This window comes from Mus caroli, chromosome 5 (assembly GCF_900094665.2).
Source record: "Mus caroli chromosome 5, CAROLI_EIJ_v1.1, whole genome shotgun sequence".
In the NCBI taxonomy this organism is placed as follows: domain Eukaryota; kingdom Metazoa; phylum Chordata; class Mammalia; order Rodentia; family Muridae; genus Mus; species Mus caroli.
In genome coordinates this window covers 121294605-121315093 of record NC_034574.1, presented here as the reverse complement: position 1 = coordinate 121315093, position 20489 = coordinate 121294605, and the positions used below count along the sequence as shown (strand labels likewise).

The 20489-nt window shown below is 47.0% G+C and overlaps 1 protein-coding gene across 2 annotated transcripts in view; it reads left to right on the top strand.

Moving 5' to 3' along the window:
- The first annotated feature begins 2220 nt into the window (after positions 1-2220).
- The window catches only part of Tmem132d (transmembrane protein 132D), a 643700-nt gene continuing 625431 nt past the window's right edge, over positions 2221-20489 (top strand). Inside the window, exon 1 of one of the 2 annotated variants that reach the window (XM_021163504.1) lies at positions 2221-3006. In XM_021163504.1, coding sequence (XP_021019163.1) covers positions 2928-3006 — 79 coding nt within the window. In that variant the 5' untranslated portion in view covers positions 2221-2927. The remainder of the gene's footprint in view (positions 3007-20489) is intronic. The other variant, XM_029476942.1, reaches the window with a different exon arrangement.

Sequence of the window (20489 nt, the reverse complement as noted above, 5' to 3'; positions counted from 1 at the left end):
ACACACACACACACTTGGGGATCTAGAGAGATGGCTCAGTGTTTAAGAATCCAGGCTGCTCTTGCAGTGAACTCGAAGTTTGATTCCTAGCACTCACATGGTGGCTCACAACTGTCTGTAACTCCAGTTCCAGGGGATTCTCCTCTCCTGGTCTCTGCTGTTACTGTATACACACAAGGTATTTACATATGTGTTGGCAAAGCACTCACATACACAACATAAATATAAATAAATCTTTAAAAATATACGTGAATCCACACAATTGGATCAGCCACAGAGAAATAAGGGAGAAGCTTGGTGAGATGTGAAGGGTCATTCAGAGAAATGCCTGCCAGAGATGTAACCTCTGTTTCTCCCATCCGTCCGGAAAAGGTCAGTAAGGCAGCCTGGAGTCCCACCTGCCTCGCTACATCAGTTCAGGGATGGGCACAACAGTCATTTCAACCAGGTTCTTTGTAGCACTAACTCTGTAAAGTTTTTAGAAAACAGAAAATGTGTGTGTGTGTGTGTGTGTGTGTGTGTGTGTGAGAGAGAGAGAGAGAGAGAGAGAGAGAGCACATGTGCGTGCCTGTGCTCATACACACACAGAAAGAGATAGAGAGATATAGAGACAGAGACAGACAGAACACCAGAAAGACAAAATTTAAGAAAGGCACACAGGACAAATCTGGAGCTGGTACCCCAAAGATGAGGATACCCAGAAAGGCAGAGGCCTTTGGGCTGTTTTTGGCAGAACAACCCTGGCTCCTCTGGTCTTCCCTTGGAAGTCAGGGAGCTGAAAATGCTTAAAGCTGGGATGGTTTTGTAGCTCTCAGATGTGGATTGCCTCCTTAGCCAGATTCTGTGCGTCCTGTCATGTTCTAACTTAAGAGTCACCGTGAAGACCCACCTCTGGGGGTTCCCACAAAGGTTTAACTGAAGAGGAAGGTTCATCCTGAATGTGGGTGCTACCATGGATGGACAGAGGCCCCAGACTAAATACAAAGGAGAAAGCAAGTTGAGCACCAGCCTGGCGTCCTCGCCCCCATTTTCTGACTGCAGATGCCATGTGACCAGCTGCCTCATGCTCTTTGCTGCCATTCTGTGATAAAAACAGAGATCAAAAGCAACTTGGCGAGAAGCGGGTTGGTTTCATCCTCAAGTTTAAATCCATCATGGAGGGAAGTTAGAGTCGGAATCTGGAGACAGGAACAGACACACAGAAGCAGTGGAAGGAAGCGGCCCACTGACTTGCTCTCCATAGCCTTTGTAGCTTTCCTTTCTTATAAAACCCAGGACCACCCGCCCAGGGGCGGTACTAATTCCAGTGGCTCCTCCCACAGCAATCATTAATCCAGAAAATGCCCACAGGCTCCCTACAGGGCAATCTGATGGAGGCATTTAGTCAGCGGAGGTTTCCTCTTCCCAGATGACTCTAGCGCATGTCAACTGGACAAAAACTAACCAATTCATCACATGCCTTCTCTGCCTGTGAGCCCAAAACGGACTCTCTTTCCCTTAAGTTGCTTTTGTTAAGTATTTTGTCATGGCACAAAGAGAATTAACTAACCCAGTCCATTTTTATCCGCAGAAGTGAATCCACTCGTTGGAGTGATGCCGGGTTTCCTCTCTGAATCCCCACAACATCTGCTTGTTTCCAAGGCTCTGCAGAGCAGTGAGGAGGGCTTCAGCTCAGGACCCTAGCATGGGAATTATGTATCTTGGTGTGAGTTTGCCTAACACACCCTGGAAGGCATGAGTGGAGAGCTGTACCTATTAACTTTTCAACGAAATATCTTCCCTAATGCCAATTCCCTAATGCCCAAAGGCCAGCGGGGAGCCAGGATGGAAATCTTTCAGGGACAGGAATTTGGGGGTCATCTTGGCATCCCAGGGTCACAATCTAGAGATCACTGGGGAACACTTCGGTTTATGTTAGGGATTCCTGAGCCTGAAGGCCGCATATAGTCAGAAGCTTTAAGAAAGCAGGGCAGATGGCCTTTCCACACCTGTTGTGAGTGGTCCTCGTGCGCGCTCCCCGAGGCTTGCGGGGTGTCCATAACCTCCTTTGAACATCTCCCTCCTATTCGAGCACATAGAGAGGGCGACTGAGAGGCTGGGCGCCCCGCAACCAGGAAGGTGGGACCTACTTTGCGGATTGGGACTCACAGCTGTCACTCCAGAAGGGTGGGGCTTAAAAGGAGAGAGGGAGAGAGGAAGAGAGAGAGAGAAATTAGGAAGCAACAGCCCCAGCCCGCCTGGGCACGCTGCTCTGGGTGCGCTCGGATGCTGCCGCCCCGGGCTCGCGCCTACTCGTCCGCGCGCCGCTCGCCCTCCGCCCGGAGCGCCGCTCGTCTCCGGAGCCGGCCGTGCGCCGGGCGCGCGTGGGGAGCCGGGGCGGGCTGGGGTGGAGCCGCAGCGCCCCGCAAACTTTGGGCGGCGGAGCGCGCGCGCCGAACCCCCGTGGCGCGGGATGGGGGCGGCGAGGCTATGTGCCCCGGGTCCCCACGCGCGCCTGGCCACCAGCCCGGGGACCCCCGCGCCGCCTCTGCCCGCGCCCCGGGCCCCGCAACCTCGCAGCCCCGCAGCCGCCCGCGCGCGCTAGCCCACCGCAGCCTCCCAGCCGGAGTCCTCAGAGCGCTCTCCGTGCTTGGGGACGCAACACCAGAGACCCCCCTTGTGGAGTGAAATTCAATTCACGAGCCAGTCCTCAGCGCAGTCGAAACACTGAGGTGAGCCTCGGCCTGCGCTGCGGGACCCCAGAGCCTGAGCGGCCTGGCTATGGACCTGTGGGGACCTGGCACAGGGCGGCCCTGCTGCTCGGGTCCCTAGCCAGATGCGTCTTGGGCATCCAGCTCAGCTTCTCTTTTCCGGGGATCTGGCGACATCCCTTCTACAGCCAGAGGACACCACGGAGGAGCAGAGGACCCGCGCTCCAAGTCTCCAGGATGTGCCCATCTGAGATGGGGACGCTGTGGTACCTCTGGTCTCCCGTGCTCATCAGCCTAGCTGCCCTTTTCTCCAAAGGTGAGGACGCTGGGGCTACCTGGGCCCGGGGGACTTAACTTTGCCGAGAGTAGATTGGAGGATGTGGGCGGCCCAGAGAGGGTGTGTGTGTGTGTGTGTGTGTGTGTGTGTGTGTGTACAGCAGGTTTGTGGAGCCAAGGTCCTGGGCGGACACCTTGGCAGCAGGTGATTTCCCTGGAAGTCTTGGTATGATGCCCTAGGAGAGTGTGCCTAAGCGATCAAGGGAAACGGGGAAGCCTAGGCTGCCCTGGCCCTGGAAGCTTCCTAGAATTTGATGTGGACTTCCCAACTGGCCCTAACCGGTTTAGAAATAATTCTCAACAGCCCTGCTGTGTGAGAATGTCAGCTAGTGTACCACGGGCTGTTTAAGAACACAGTTGGCCAGAGTCCCTTTCAGCCCAGGGTCTCCTGGGTCGGCCTTCTGCAGCTGCTTGTGTGTATAGGGGGTGGGGGTGGGTGGGTGGGGGATAGAATACTTCCACAGGATGCTCTACTGTCCATCTGACCCAAATCTTCCCAGTGGGGTCCTGACCTGGGCTGTGAGTAGAAGCGGGAAGCCCCGTTTACCTGCCATTACCATCTCCTTCAAATCCCTGCCTGGTACAAGCAAATTTGAAAGCTTGGGACAGAAATGCCTTGCAGAGCGATCGATATCCACAGGACACGGTAGATGGACTCTACACGTCTTCCTGACCGAGCAGGAGGTTTCTATTTGTGGGTAGTTTCTCCCCTACACCCCCTTTCTACAGCAAAAGTCAAGATTCTTTGTGGTCTCCCGTGTGCTGGGAAAAAAAAAAAAACAAAAAACCCTGTAAACATATTTCTCTGCGAGTATTTATCAGGCAACATCTCCTGAAACTTCCTAGCCAGTTGACAAGCGCAATCTTTTAATGGTATGTTGATTTTGGTTTCTGGTTTTTCTGGTATCTGGCAATCTAGTTGCTTAGAATCTTGCAGAGTTAGGCAGATTGATTGCTGGTTTTTTCTTTCTTTTTTTTCTTTTTTCTTTTTTTGTGTGGGAATGGTTGCGGGGGCATGCTAGGTGTTTATCTATGTCACTATGTTTTCAAGTGCTGTTGAAGGGGGCTCAGGTAAGCTAATGAGGAGTAGCCCCACTTCCGGGAGGGAGCCACAGCTTTGGGGATATAGAATACACTGGAAACCAAAGAGGAGGTTGGTTAAAAAAAAATGCAGACCCTAGGTCTTCAGGGCCATGATGCCACTCCAGCATAGCTGGGAGGCGTGCTGTGTCCTTGTTGCTTGGTTTGATAAGAATAGACGTCTTTGTTTTTATTCCTTAATAGCAGGGCTTTATTAAGGGAGGCTTTGGACTGACTCTACACTAATAATGGTGTTCCCTCTCACTCCCTTACTGATTCCTTCATTATGAGCAGCTGTGTGGATGGGCACCACCTTGCCCTGGGTGCTTTTGAACTCGTCCTTAAACAAGGTACTGTGTGTCCGGGGTGGGAGGGGGAGCATCTCTTTCCCATATGGCTAGAACCCAGCTTGTCAGTAATGTTAATGTCATGTAAGGTTCTTTGCTCGAACTTGGAAGAGGACTGGGGGAGCCTGCCTCGGGCAGACTGTTGAAGCAGTCTTAATGTGGGGAACCTTCACGTAGCTGCGAGCAAGGTTAAAGGCTGAGCCCGTGTGAGGTAACACAGCTGTGGTTCTCAGCTGGGAAGGATGGGATTGATAGAATGGTATCAAACAGTGTAAAAGGGGACTTCATAGGGGCAGACGAGACACGCACGCAAGGACAGTCTGGTGTTTGTTCCATTTTCCCCCCTACTAGTTGTGTGATGACCTGTAAGTGCTTTCTAGAAACATATCTGTTTTATGTGTGTAGTGAGTGTGTGTACGTGTAGTTTGCATGTTGGCATGAGTGCACATATGTGTGTGGGGGTAGATGGGAATGTGTGTGTCCGTGCACGTGGAGGCTGGAAGCTGTCATCAAGTGCTTCTTCTTTGATTATTCTCCATTTTACATATCGAGGCAGGGACTCTTGCTGAACCCAGAGCACACTGGTTCTGGCTGGCCCCCTTACCCAACATACCTAGGGGATTCCCTGAGTCCATTTTGATGGGTTTATAGGTGGCTGTCATGCCTGCCTAGCATTTACATGGGTGTTGGGGATTAGAACTCATGTCCTCACCTTAACAAGGCAAATACTTCATCCATAGTGCAATATCCCTACTCATATCTGCAGGTTCTGACTAACTTGAAGTCCAGTATGGGCTATACTGGAGAGTATTTCAACCAAGTAAACACACACTCTTAAAATGTTTAATTTGTCTGGGACTGAGTGGAAAATGGAGTTGGTATCAAATACTAAATATCTACTGTACTGTGTTACTGTTTTTACTCTCTTCCACCAATAGGAACCCTTAAATGCAATAGAACACATATTTTCATGTGCTAACGACCTTGGCTAATCAGCCCAGTGACCTTGGACTTTGTAAAATCGTCAGTTTCATGAGAGAATACTGCAAACCTACCTTCACCTGGCTCTTAGGAAATAAGTCGAATGTTCTGTCTTGTGTTTCTGTCTCCTTGGGATCTAGAGGGCCATGATATGAAACACCATTCGCGGTTGCCATTGGCTTGTGGCCCCAAACTTCTCTGCAGAGTGACCTTACCAGGACAGGGAGCTTATGCCTTGTGTTTACACCAGAGTCCTGGTTAGAAACATGGTGTTGCTGTCTGCAGATGATAGAGTACATAGCTCTGAGCTTTTTGAGTGGTGCAGGTATAAGGACACTTAGTTGAGAAGGAAATAACAAAAACACAAAACAAACAAACAAAAAACCCCCTAAAAACCCGTGGGCAGACTGGAGACAGTCAAGAGACCGAGGAGGGTTTAAATCCAATATCTAGAAAACTGCCACCTGTCCCCACCTTCTCACTAGTCATGTCACATGCCACATCCCCCTGAGAAGCAGATGCTGATTGATACCCAGGATGCTGGAGGAAGAGCCTCTGCAGAGTTGTGGCATTTGTGCCTGGGCCTGGATGGTCATGTGCAATGCCTGCTGCCAGCTGGGTGCACGGGACGTCCTGTGTGTGGGGAGTTCCCATCCTAAAGTGATTGCTTCAAGAGCCTCCACCCTGCTTCAGAGGAGGAAATCTCGGGGCCGTGGGAGCAGCTTCCCTAAGGGAAGGGTTAAGTACCTGCGGCTTGGCTTGTGGTGGTAGGGAGTGTGACTCAGTTTATAGTGATTGTCCCATCCAAGGGGTCACTTTCAAGGCATGGGAGACTTAGAAAGAGAGACAACTAGGAAGTGTGTATTGATGTATGGGGGTAGGGAAGAAGAAAGAAAGTGGGAAACTGGCTCCATTGCTCATGTTCAAATGCTGTAAAAATTAGGCTGTAGGGGACTAAGGTGGCAGGAAGCCTTCCTTTCTTTGGTTTGATGATGTAAATGGAATATGGTTTTATTTAAGAAATGCTTACATGTGGTTAGGTGTGGTACATGCCTGTAATCTCCAGAGGCCAAAGCAGGGGGATCTTAAGTTCTAGGCAAGCCTGGGCTACATGATAAGAACATTTTTTTTTTTAAACAAAACAAGTTATGTGCCCAAGTTTTTAAGAGTTGGGAGGTCTGTTTATATGAGTTCTACTCTTAAGAAGCCAAGATAAAGGACTGCACTAAATATTAGGAAAAACCCATATATCATGAAACATACATTATGAAAACATATATCACTATACTACTTCTAGTTCATCTGTTTATTATGTATTTATTTAACTGATTATTATCCATCCATCCATCCATCCATCTGCGCATCCAATCAGGTCAGTCCATTTATCCATCCATCCAGCCATCCGGTCCAGTCTTCTATTTGTACATTGGTCTATCTAAACCCTGTTCACCCACCCATCCATTCTCTACCCATTCATCCATCAAACAAATATTGAAGGCCACTTTTTAGTGACTCCCCAGGCCTGCACAGCAAGTATTTGTCAGTGTTCTGGAGACATAGGGCTAGGTCCTCAAGAGTCCTCACACCAAAGAAGTTTATGGCTGTGCCGTCTCTTAACTTCAAAGCGTCACAAGTCATTTTGTTTTAAGTGGCGGGGGTAAACCTTGGTGACTCTTGTGTGTTCAGCAACCCCCCTTCCGTCTTATGGCTTGCTTCATCCTCCCTGTTTTCTAATTCATGATAGTAAGGCCCTTCCCACAGTGCCTCAGTCCACCCCTCACTGTATTGCAGGGAATGCAGTAGTAAGGGAAGACGCAGGTCTGCTCTGTCTCCTCTGAGACTGTGGTGTGTGGGGCAATGAGAGAAAGCATACCTGAAGGAAGGGGCATGGCACATCCTCGGAGGGACAGGACTGGTGTCTCTCCCAGCAGGTGCATCAGCATTTGACCAGAGTGGCTGTCTGGGAGCTTTGAGGATAGCCTGGGGAGCAAGCTATGCAAAAAGAAGGGAGAGTCTGGACCATGGGCTAAAGAAAGTTGTATAGGTAAGACAGAGGAGTGATGGAGGTCACATTGCTGCGTGGAGCAGGGGGGACAGTGGGCTAAGGAGAACTAGGTGGACAGCATCCACCCTACCTCTCAAAACCATCCAAGTGAATGGGAAACCTGGTGGTCTCTTTTTGATGTCCTGTGTGAGGGACTCAAGTGGTAACAAACAAACAAACAAACAAACAAACCAAACATTGGTGCCAGTAAGATAGCTCTGTAGGTAAAGACATTTACTGCTAATTGATTGCTGAGACTCACACAGTGGAAAGAGAGAACTGACTCCCACCAGTTGTTCTCTGACTTGCACATGTAAGCCATGGTGTGTCATGTCCACACATGCATGCCTGCATACAAATATACATGCATGCATACATACATATATACATATATACATAAATGTATTGTAAAATTTTAAAAAGCATTCAAGGTCATCCTCAACTCTATAGTGAGAACTAAACAAAGACAAAACCAAGCAACAAAGCTACCAGGAACAAAAGCCCAAGGGACAAGGAAGGATGTTAGCCCAAGTAAGTATGAGTTCCCCATGGCTATTGTAACAAACGGTCCCCAACATCATGGCTTCAGATAGCAGAGACTCTGGAGGCTGGGATTCCAGTGGCAGGAAACTGGGGAGGCTGCTTCTGGTCCTCACAGTCCTTGTGGCTACTAGCCAGCTACTTTGGGGGCTTTTCCTTACCCAGTTTTCTAGGTTGCCAAGTGGCACACACCAGACTGCTCCCATGGTCCTCTGTCCCTCCCCCCTTTCTCTTTATGTTTTTTTACCCTGCAGCATCTCCATCTCCCCTGTTTCCACCTTAGGCCTCCATCCTGCTCTGTGTACCTTGTGCATGCTCCCCCACCTCCCACTACAGTACCTGCAGTTGCTTTTTATGGCCACCCAAATGATCCAAGACTTCATTTACTTTCATCCCAGATTTTATCTCCAAACGAGGTGATCAAAGTCTTAGGGCCCAGGGACTTGAATGCTAATAATTCTGAGAGGTTGGGGACATTTCCCCCACCTTCTACAAGTCCATAGGTGTGACCTTCAAAACCTATTTTGTATCCCTTCTTCAAAACTTTAAGTTCCCCTAGAGTAACAAATAACTATTTTATTTTCTATCTTTGACTTCTCTTTAGTATTTAGCATAGCATTTTGGACATTACAGAGGGTCAATAAAAATTTTAAGTGTGCTTAAGAGTATAAAATATTGCCCGAAGAACCTTTGCTTGGCAGTAAAAGGCTCAGTGCCTTTTTCCAGTAATTTAAATGGCGACTGGGATACATTGGCTAATAGTCATAACAGTTAATTTTCCCAGCAAGTTTTTGGTGGCAGGAACTGTGCCGAGAGATTTATCCCAGTGATATTCCCAAACTTGCAGACAAACCCACTGAGGCTGATGATGAACTTGAAGCTCAGAGAGCTGGTTCAGGATCTGACCAGGGAGAGCAGCAGGGTCTGACTTCCGTTGTCTCTGCTCCCTCTTAGCTGTGCTCTCTGTTGGCTGTGATTGTATTTTTAAGCTGTATGTCCAGCGGGAGTGCCCTTGAGGGTTTTAATGCAGAGTCTCTCTCCCTTTAGTGTAAGCTCTGAACCCAGGACAGAATAGATCCTCAATATGTGTTGGGCAAATGAATAGAAATGCAGCATGCTGTTTAATTTTCTCACACTTTATTTTCTCGGTGGTGATCAGGAATCAGGCTCAAGTCGAGTGAGATCTAGAGTTGAATTCTCCGGGCTGTTGAGGCGGTTCTATGATGCTGTAAGATGAGACTGTGGGCTGCCTAGGACAGCTACTGGAAGAGTACGGAGCTGGGGTGGGGGCTGGCTCAGTCAGTTAAGTGCCTACTGTGTGAAAGGTATGTGATTATATGTGCTTTGCTTTCCGAGGGCTGGGGAGGTGGAGGGGAGTGATCTTCTTAGGCTTGCTGTCAGCCAGCCTACCTGAACTAGTGAATTCTGGGCTCCTGAAAGTCGGTCTCAAATAGCAGGTTAGATGGATGGCATCCTGAGGAATAGCACTTAAAGTGGTCCTCCAGCTTTCCAATGCATGCACACACACATAGGGGTGTATACATAACAAGAAAATCATAGTGATTTGCAGATGAAAACAGGGGTTCGTGGGTATACTTGTGTGTGTATTGTACTTCTGCACATGGCTCCCTGGGCTTGACAGGTGACCTCCACTCATTCAGGATCAAGGAATAGATGAGCTTTGGTGACTGCTGGGAAGCTGAGGAGAAAGGAGGAAAAACGCACGGGCTGAAGATAGACATGTGGTATTCCCATTTTCAAGAGGTGGGTGTGGGAGTATGTGAGCATATGGGTCTGTGAGTTGGACTTTAGATGCTAGAATCAAGTTTGGGTGAGCTATGGAAATAATATTGTGGGGACTCAAGCAAAAAGATCAGGGAGCCAGTCTGTTAGGAAATGAGACCCGAGAATCAGGTTACAATATGCAAGTTTGTCATTTATCTGCAAAATATGCTACCACACATCTTAAATGCTGGCTTTTATAAAAAAAATATTTTAAAATTATGTGTATTGATGTTGTTTCTATGGGTGTATATGCACATGAGTGCAATGCCTGTGGAGACCAGAAGAGGTTGTTAGATCCCTTGCAGTGAGTGGGAGTTACAGGTGGGTATGGGCTGCCTGGTGTGGATTCTCAGAACTGAACTAGAGCCCTCTGCAAGAGCAGCAAGCACTGTCAACTGCTGAGCCATCTCTCTGCCCCCTTAAATTATTGGTCTTTAAGGGGGGCTTTAGTTTATCTATAGAGATATGCCATCCCATACCTTACCTCGGCTCCAGAAATTAAGAATCTATACAGGGTGGAGAGGCCCCCAAACTTGAAAGTGAACAAACACACTTGTAAATGTTTGAGATTGGGATCAAAGGCTTGTGCTCAGAACAGGGAAGCTGGCAGCTGCCATGGAAAAGCCAGCTTTTGGAAGGAGGGCTCAAAGTCCCATTTCTTGACTCTTTCTCTGATCTAAAGCACATGACTCATATAATACACTCAAGAGGAGAGGGAGGCTGCACAGGGTTTTTAGTGGCATTGAGTTTTTTATGCAGGTGGCATTACATTATCATGTTTTGGGGACTCTGCATCCATCCGATGTTGGTCACACAGTATTGTTTTGTTTTGTTTTTATTTGCTTGCTTGCTTTTGGAGTGGGAGGAGGAGAGGGTAAATCCCTAAGTAAGATTGGAAGCCTATGTGACAATCTCAAGTCACCAGAGCAGTAGACTAATTTAGTTTCAAAGCCGGCCTTCTCTTGCTCTAGCACCCTGGCCCTGTTCCCAGCAGCCACTTCTTTGGTAGGTGTTAGGGGTGGCAGGTGCACAGCATGACAGCAGGCAGGTGCACAGCAAGGCAGCTGCAGCCTCCTGCTTTAACTCAAAGCTTAGGCTAGAGAACTCAAAAGCCAAAATGCATCAGAAGAGAGAAAGTCTGGGAAACACATATGTTCCTGCACATGTGGCTTTCTGGCCCGTGTCCACTTGCTTTACTGAGTAGAGATGGTTTTCCTGGGGGAAAGGGTGGAAATTCAGAGAGGGCTTAGATGTGGGTGTGCTTTGAAGATGATGTCCCATCAAGTGAGTGTCATAGTGGAAGGGCCTGCATCTCCTGTGTAGTGAGAACCTACCCTAGGCCCCTGGAGCAGCAGAGCGGGTGTTCTGTCAGGTAAATGGGTAGCACAGTGCTAGCACTGCAGGTTGTTTTTCTGGGTGGCCAGTGGAAGTGCAGGTGTATATGAGAAGGATCAAGGTCAAGGCTGGGGATATACAGTAGTCTGAGGAGGAGACACGGCTATCTCTCATGTGGTCATGGCCAGTTATGGGAGTTACGTGGTGCTGACCAGGGAGACCACTTTTACCTGCACGGCCTCTGCCAGGAAGGAGGTGCCTGTTTCCAGGGCTTCAAGAATGGTAGGAGGTGACCAGATGCCGGAAGAGGATTCCATTAGGTCTGTTTGCTTATTGAGTGTCAGCCACACATAAAGTAGTCTTCCTGCTTAACAAGTGCTCTTTTGAGGCAGGCACATGCCTAGATATCTCACTTTTACTCACTCCTCAGAAACTCACCATGTTCCTGTCCACCATTCTGTCCATCATCCCATCCATCATCCCATCCATCATCCTTTCTATCATCCCATCCATAATCCTTCCCATCATCCCACATATTATCCCATCCATCATTCTATCCATCATCCCTCCCATCATCTCACCCATTATTCCTTTTATCATCCCACCCATCATCTTGTCCATCATTCCTTCCATCATCTCACCCATCATCCTATCCATCATCCTACCCATCATCCTGTCCATCATCCCTTCCATCATTTCACCCATCATCCTATCCATCATCCTACCCATCATCCCATCCATCATCCAGTCCATCATCCCTTCTATCATTCTACCCATCATCCCACGTATTATCCCATCCATCATTCTGTCCATCATCCCTTCTATCATCCCTCCTATCATGCCATCCATCATTCCTTCTATCATCCCACCCATCATCCTGCTCACCATCCCTCCCATCATCCCACCCATAATAGCACCCATCATCCCATCCATCATCCAGTCCATCATCTCTTCTATCATCCCTTCCATCATTTCACCCATTATCCTATCCATCATCCTACCCATCATCCCATCCATCATCCAGTCCATCATCCCTTCTATCATCCCTTCCATCATCTCACTCATCATCCCATCCATCATCCATTCTATCATCCCACCCATCATCTTGTCCATCATCCCTCCATCATCTCATCCAGCATCCCATCCTATCATCCCACCCATAATCTTGCCCATCATCTCACTCATCATCTTGTCCATCATCCCATCCATCACCCCATCCATCATTCCACCCATTATCCCACCCATCATTCCTTTTATCATCCCATCTATTATCCCTCCTATCATCCCTTCCATCATCCCTCCCATCATCTCACCCATCATCCCACCCATCATCCTGCCCCTCATCCTCTCCATCATCCTGTCCATCATCTTGCCCATTGTCCTGTCCATCATCCTGTCCATCCTACAGAGGGGAAGAACGTGGTCATAGGAGCTGAAATAATTGCTACCTAGCCTAAGCAGATGAGAAGAGGATTTTTGGTTTTCGCAGTTTTATAAAAATGAATGAGACCATTTCATGGGCTTGTTACTTTTGAATGTCTGTCTTGGCCTTCTGTATAGGTTTTGTAGCTGGAGTTCAGGATAGAACAAGGGTGGGATAAGCTGCTTCTAGGGCTCTTGGATCCTGGGATCAACTCAGAGCCCCAAAGGCACTTTGAAGCCTTAGTATAGGTTGGGGAAGAAGCAGAGACCCAAATGTGAAGGTTGGTTAATGCAGTTTTGATGAATTCCTTCCAATGGTCAATGGGAAATCTCTTATTCAGGTTTTACAGTCATAAAAGTGAAGTATGGGAGATCATGGGAATATCTAAAGATGGTAAGAAATAACAAAGAAGAGGGAGGAGAAAAGGGAGAGGGAAGTGATGGAGAGTGGGGAGGAGAGGGAGGAGAAAAGAAAGAGAAGAGGAAGGGGAAGATGGGGGAAAGAGAAGAGGGAGCAGTTAAAAAAGAAATAGAGATGAGGAAGGGAGATGGAGAAGAGAAGGGAGAAGGAGAAGAGAAGAGAGAGCAGGAAGAAGGAAAAGAAGAAATGAAAGCAGGAAGGGGAGAATGTTAAGGAGTCTTTGGGTGACTAAATTCAGGATGCCTCCAGTGTCTGTACAGACTGAGCCCTATAGTCCCCTTCAGCCAGAATTTCCAGGTGTTTGGACACACCCATATGGTGGTTTTTAAAGAACACTATGAATTTAGGCTCAGATTCCCTCTAGGCTATTTCATTGTGTCAGAACCAGGGAAAAGCATGGTTTGTACTTCCTGTCCTGTGAACATGGCAGGTTTTCTATGTGATCTGGGATTTATCTCTCTTCACCTGTGTCCTCTCAGAGCTGAACTTATCCTCTCAGGTGCTGTTCTCTTGGTCTTCTTAATAGGGTTAATCTTCAGCTCTCTTTTATTTTAAACTCTGTTCTTTCTCTTTCCTTCTGTCTTCCTCTTTCAAGCCACTGAAGATACTCGATATGTCTGTGTGTATATGCCACATGAGTGTAGTGCCCTCAGAGGCCAGAAGAGGGCACCAGATACACTGAAGCTGGAGTGATGAGCCCTTGTGAGCTGCTTGGATTTGGGGTCTGGGATTCAAATTCAGGTCCGCTGGCACAGCAGTTATTTATTCATTTTTGTGATAAGCTGCTTCAAGTTACTTCAAAATGAGAGATAAAAAGAAAGAGTCTCACTGCTTAGTCCCGATGGCTTTGCATTATATGTATTTTTTTGCTACTTGTTTTTCTGTGAGTTCTTAAACTACTTATATATAGGACGTACATGTAGTTTATTTTCAAGTCTTCTGAGTTCATATGTTTATATAAGCATGTCCTTACATTTTAAAAATATATCCTGAATATATATAATTTAATGCCTTGCTACAATTTAGGGCTTTCTGCCTTCGCTGGACAATTATATAATGCAGCTCCTTGCTATCATGTCCTACACAGTTTTTGTTTTGTAACTTTCTTGTGTTGCATCTACTTGGTAACTGAAGACTGTATTTGTTGTGAAGTGCTTTCCTGAAAGGTTGGGCTTCCCCTTACCCCAAGCTGTGAGATGGAAAGGCATCCGAGTTCCTGGGTGACCCTCAACTGTGTCCACAGTCAGTTTCTGTCATTAGTGACTCCTCCTGACTGCTTTGATGTCCTGTGGGTACGGTTTAGCCTCCCATTCACAGAGAACTATGACAGTGAGGGATGAGTCTCTGTTTCTCTCAGAGCATGGTCCCGAGTCCTGGGATGTTGGCTTTTGATGGTGGAAGGGTTGGGAAACTGGAAAGAAGCTGGTGTGTGCTAGAGATCTGTCTATAGCTGTGGTTCTGTGTCTGCAGGGCAAGGTTGTGAGGATGTCTGAGGAAAGACTGCAGAGAGAATGAGACTTTGGTTTTGTGGTCATGAGGAGACAAGATGCATTTCCATGTGGAACAGGAAGTGTGCTTAGGCATGCTCCCTTCAGGAATCCAGGACAGACTCAAAGCTATAGGTGAACATTCTTGCTTGGAATGAGTGTTTCTTCCTATGGCTTCCATCAGATGCAGGAACCCTGCTCACCCCTACCACCTGGCTACCTAAATCCTTGGATAACCCACTCAGGCTCAGCTGAGGAATCTGCATGCCTCTAGGCTTTATCTCCAATGGAGAATCTCACCCAATTCCCAGATTTTTTTTGAGGAGCAACTGTGAACACAGCAAAAAGCAGGCTCTGATTAGGTCTGATGTTGAAATCAGCCATCAAGAGGTTCCCAGTAAAGTAGGGGAGGGGGGAAACTAAGGCATGGGTGGTCATCACAGCTTGATAAGGCTGTGTAACACCAACAGAGAACAATGGCTTTCATGTGGATAAAGAATGCTGTCATCCTGATTTCCCCCAAAAGACCTCTCTGAACTCCCTCTGCCACTAGTTGGCCTTGCTCACTGTAGGCCAAACTTCTGATCAGCTGATCACAAAATATAGCCCACTATGGCTGAAGGTACCATATTGGGTTTTGCAGGTTCTCTGGGAACTGAAAGCTTCCTCTGCTCCTGGACATTTCTAGCCACAGTGTGCTCTCATTCTGACATAAGTCCCAGGATCCCTGGCTCACCTGTGCCCCTGTGCCTGGACCCTAACCACAGGGTAGGATTGCCCCAAATCATCAGATACTGTGTCATTGCTTTCATAGTAGGGGGCGACCTCATCTAGGGCCAGCTCTTTGCTCTTGCTTCATTTCAGCGGAGGCACCTGTTCCTAAGGACCCACCAGACCGTGGTTCAGGCTTCATCACCGTCTGTGTGTTTCACCTACAGCATCCTGGCATTCTGAGTCTGAGGAAGGTGCTCTGGCCCACCCTGTGCCAGGGTGGTGACCACAGAGGAGTTCATTCCGTCCAAATGGATTATCGACACGAGTTAGCTCTCTGTTGCTGTGACAACATGCCTGAGAGAATCAGCTTAGAGAAGAGCTTTTGCTGTAACTCAGGCTGTCAGGGTTTGGGCTTTGGCTTTACTTGACCCTGTTGCTTTTGGGCAGTGAGTGCATCAAGGCAGAGAACACGTACTAGTGAGAGAGAGGTTCAGCTCGTGGTGGGCAGGAGGCAGGCAGAAAGGAAAGGGACAGAAACAGGATACACATTTCAAGGGGACATCTCTCTTTCTCTAAATACCCTAAGTCAAGTTTCCATCCCCTCCTATTTAGCAATGGCCCCACCGATGGCTCGTTCCTCTCATGCATTCAGAGCCCTTATGATCCAATTACCCTCCAAAGGCCCTACTTCTTACTTTTGTCACACCGGGGACCAAGCTTTCGGCCTGCTAGTCTTCGGAGACATCCTTACTACTCTGTTAATCTCACAACAGATGTGATTATCAGTCTTGCAAGACCTCAGCAAGAATGGGCCTATCCATCTCCTGCCATGGTGAAGAGAAGGGCTCATGAGTTTATCCCCAATCCAGTACCTGTAGGAAGTTAATTGGCGCTAGGGTGAGAGGGTCATGAGGCCCTTCCCTTTTCCAAGGATCCACAGGCAGCTAATTGTTGCTTAGGGAGAGACATTTTCGTCCATGGTGCAACCATTGGAAAGATCCCATGCTCCGCTAAGGAACCTATCAGACCTTTCCAGGTAAGCAACCCTAAGGAAACTCATTGGTCCACCAGAATAAACATATACCTTGCAGGGGAGAGGGAGGAGAGTTTGTATGGGGGTAGAAGAGCGGCCGGGGGGTGGGGGGAAACACTGGGAGTAGGAGGAGAATGGGACTCGAAGGAGGAGATGATCTCAGTAGACAATGTACAATACTGTCTGCTGAATCCCTTCATGTGTGCTTGACACATGCCAATAAAATAGAGACACTTCAGATCCAAACAATGAGACTCGTACAGACATGGAATATATGTGGACTGTCTCCTGTTGCATTTGTTTTCCAAGAGGATTGTGGAAATGAGCTGAGATATTAGGACATGGGTTGACATCATGCTGGGCTTGGCTTGGTCTGATCTTTTCCCTTGATCTCACAAAGGCCACTGTCCATCTGTCTGTTCTTTAGGCAAAAGGATACCCTTAGTTCAGAGTGACATCCCTTTACCCTCAATTTAGAAAAACAGCTCCCCCTCCACCCCCATTTTTAAAGGTTTCTTCCAAGTCTCAACTCAAGTTTTTGCTCTACGAGACCTTTGTGAACCATTGACCACACTCAGTAAGATGTGATGGGCTGAAAGTTTAGGCTGTTGGTCCTCCGTGCAAAGGCTAGAGTGGAGCTCTGTTTAAGACTCTCGCAGGAACACAGGGAAGGGATGCTGTCAAGAGAGCATGGCTGCTCATGACCAACAGGACAGTAATATCCAATTCTCATAGCCACGACAGTTTGCAACCTGAGACGTCAGTGTTCAGCTTTTTCTCTAGCTTTTTAAACTTCCCAGGCGATTCCATGCTTCGGCCTCAATGGTGAGTCCCAGTCTGGAATCTCACCCTCCAGGAGAAGTTACTCCATCCTTTGAATGTGTATTTAAATGCAATGTAAGCTTTTGTTTCCAACGACTGTAATTTTTCCGAGTCCTTAATTAGATGTGAAAACTACACGCACAATGCAAATTACTGCGGTGAATAAATATTTGCGTTATGCTCCCTTAAAAGCAAGCATCAAAACACACAATCGCTTGTTTTACAGGCATTCAGTGTTCCGAGACACGGAGATCTGTGGAGCTACAAAGAATTCTCAGCGAGAGAGAGCAGTTTGAGTAATGCGATTAACATTCTGGGTGGGACTGAAACAACAAGGGGGGGTTGTGGGGGGAAGGCAGCGGTTTTGACGTACAGACTTGCGAACGCAGTTTACAAAGAAGCCTGCCCCATCATACGGAATTCTGTGTATCTGTTCCAAGAACATGTCTGGCTTGATTTCCCTAATTAGGTAGTACACATTAGGGAGTTGGGTTTTGCCTGCACTTCAGATAAGTATAACATCAAAAAGAGGAGGGAAGCCCCGTTTGGAAGACACACCAGTGTTACAGAGAGCCCAATACTGAGACTTTGACAAAAGCTTGCAGTGTATAGTGGGGCTGAAGGTCATGCTTATTCTTTCTTAGTTTTCCCAGAATGTCTTGGCAGAATCTCCTTCAGGGCTGTGGCTCATTTTGCCAGTTAGAATGTGTGTCCTTGAAGGTCACACCATGGGAGGGGGTCAATTTTGAATAGGAAGAGGATGTTATTCTTATTTATTTGTGAGTATGTGGGTGTATGTATATGTGAGTTCATGTACATCTGCGTATGTGTGTGTGTGTGTGTATGTGTGTACAAGACCTCATGTGCTGTGATGCCTGTAGAGGTCAGAAGACCATTTCCATCTGTCTGCCTTCCATCTTGTTTTTGAGGCAGGGTCTCTCTTGTTCCTTCTGACACTATACAGCACGCTCCATGATAACTGAGCCCGGGGCTTCTGACAGGTTCTTTGGGCACTGTCTCCCGTCCCCACTATAGGAGTGCTGAGGTTTCAGGCCTATTTTTTACATAGGTTCCAGGGATTGAACTCAGGTCACCAGATTTGTTCAAGCAAGCCTTTACCCACCAAGTCACCTCCTCTGTCACTCTTTTATAATTTAAAAGCCCCGGTGAATCAAAAGGGGTGTAAAACGGATAAACAACAGGGTCAGGGGATAGGCCAGCAACAGGTAGACTCATCAGGTCCCCATCTCTGTTATGTCACAGGTGTGAGTTTGGGTTGACAGATGGTCTACTGTCAGTGTGTTTTGGGATAAGGATTAGGTTCCAAAAATGTGGATTTTCCTGCAGTTTTGGGTTGATGAGCCGACTGGTTGGTCTTCCATCCCACGTTGGTCCATCAGTAAGGGCACCCATCTCTAGATGGGGGAAGCCAGCAGTTTCTCCAGGGCCACCTCTGAGGCATGGTATCTCTTCTTTCATTGCCAGGATCCCTGGGCCTGGGCTGCTGGGTGCCCTGTAGTGACACAGTTTTCTGGATCCAGTCCCTTTCAGAAAGGGGAAATGGACACAGACAAGAGCACCCTGGATTCTTGAATCCTGAGTGCAGGGCTAACTTCCTGTCCCTGGCTCTGTACAGAAGTATTGTTTCTTCTGATATATACAGTTTCTTTTTAATATACATACATACACATACATACACACATATATACACACACATATATACACATATATACATGTGTATATGTATATATGTATATATATACACATATATACATGTGTATATGTATATATACACATATATACATGTGTATATGTATATATATACACATATATACGTGTATATGTATATACGTATATATATACACATATATACATGCAGTAAAACCCACATATGTATATGTATGTGTATATATATATATATATGTATATATATATACATATATTTTGATCGTGTTTATTCTCTGTTACCCACTCTTGTCTTGTCCCATGTATATGTGTATGTGTATGTATATGTATATATTATGTGTATATACACATAGTATATTTTGATTATGTTTATTCTCTCTTACCCACTCTTGTGTTGTCCCAAGGATCATTTTTTACTTTCCATCTTGTCCCTCTTCTAGCCCCCTTCTAACTTTTCTTGGTGAGCCATTGAACTCCATCCCTGTGTCTTTCAGGAACATGTGTGAAGGGTTAGTCACTGGAACATAGGCAATTTATCAGCATCCAAACCATTGAAGAAAATCTCCTCCCCAGCAACCACTGACTGTCTGTAGAGTCCAGGCCCCCTGAGCTCACTCACACCTCACTACTTTTTCCTATTGATTCCCAGGATCTTCTAACTTTTGCTTTATGATCTATTTTACATATACAGATTAATTACATGGCTGTGGGCAATGGAAACGCCTCCTCTTTTTTTCTTTTTAAACCTGTAAAGTCTTTATTAAATTGTCCTATGTTTGTAGTTTGATTGTACAGTGATTAACACACCCATATCCACTTAATGAAAGAAAATGAAATGATTTACATTTTTTATTTCATATGTATGAATTTGCCTGCAAACTTCCCTGTATACAATGTATACGATGCCTCTGGAGGCTAGAAAAGGTCATTGGGTCTCCTGGAACTGGGGCTACAGGTGGTTGTGAGCCACTCATGTAGGTGCTGGGAATCGAACCCTGGTCCTCTGCACGGGCAGCCAGTGCTCTTAAGCCCTGAGCCATCTCTCCAGCCCCCTGATGAAACTTTTGAATAATGAGAAGCCAACAGTGAGAAACAACTTTAGGAAGCTTCTGTTGGATATGGAAGCATAGGTTTTTCTTTCAGGGAGACACAATAGAATCGCAGATGCTTGACTGTCAAGGTTAGAAGCGGCTTTTGGGTTAAGGAAAAACTGCGAGGGAGAAGAAGGTGCCTGAGCATTTTTTTTTGGGGGGGGAAGCAGAACAATACAACATTTCTGATTGTTAATGAAGACTTTCTCCTTGATTTTATAATGGATGGTGGTGGGTGTCTGTTATTTATATTCCAATAGATACATTCAAAGGAATGATGTAATTGCTGAGCCTTCAAATGTCAAGATTTGTTCAATACGCCAGCAACCTCATTCCTAGCAACTGTGGAGACTCCAATGGGGGATGATGAGAAATCACTTTTGGAAAGAAGCAAGTGGGTGCTGGAGTTTGTGAAGTTTGCTTTTGGGGGACGTGGCAGAATCAGAAATCCTGGAGAAGCATTGTTCTTAGAGTTGGGGGTCCCAAGCCTGGCTTGTGCAGTCATATCACCAACACGTCAGGATCCAAGCCTGACAGTCACCTGTCTCAAATGCTCTGCCTGGGGTGTTTTAAACCTTGATGAAGGCTGAGAAGCAGGAGGCAAAGCTGCCGTGGAGTGTCATCACAAGCGGAGCCGTTAATGTATAGTGTGGAGCTCCCACTGCCCACTGGACT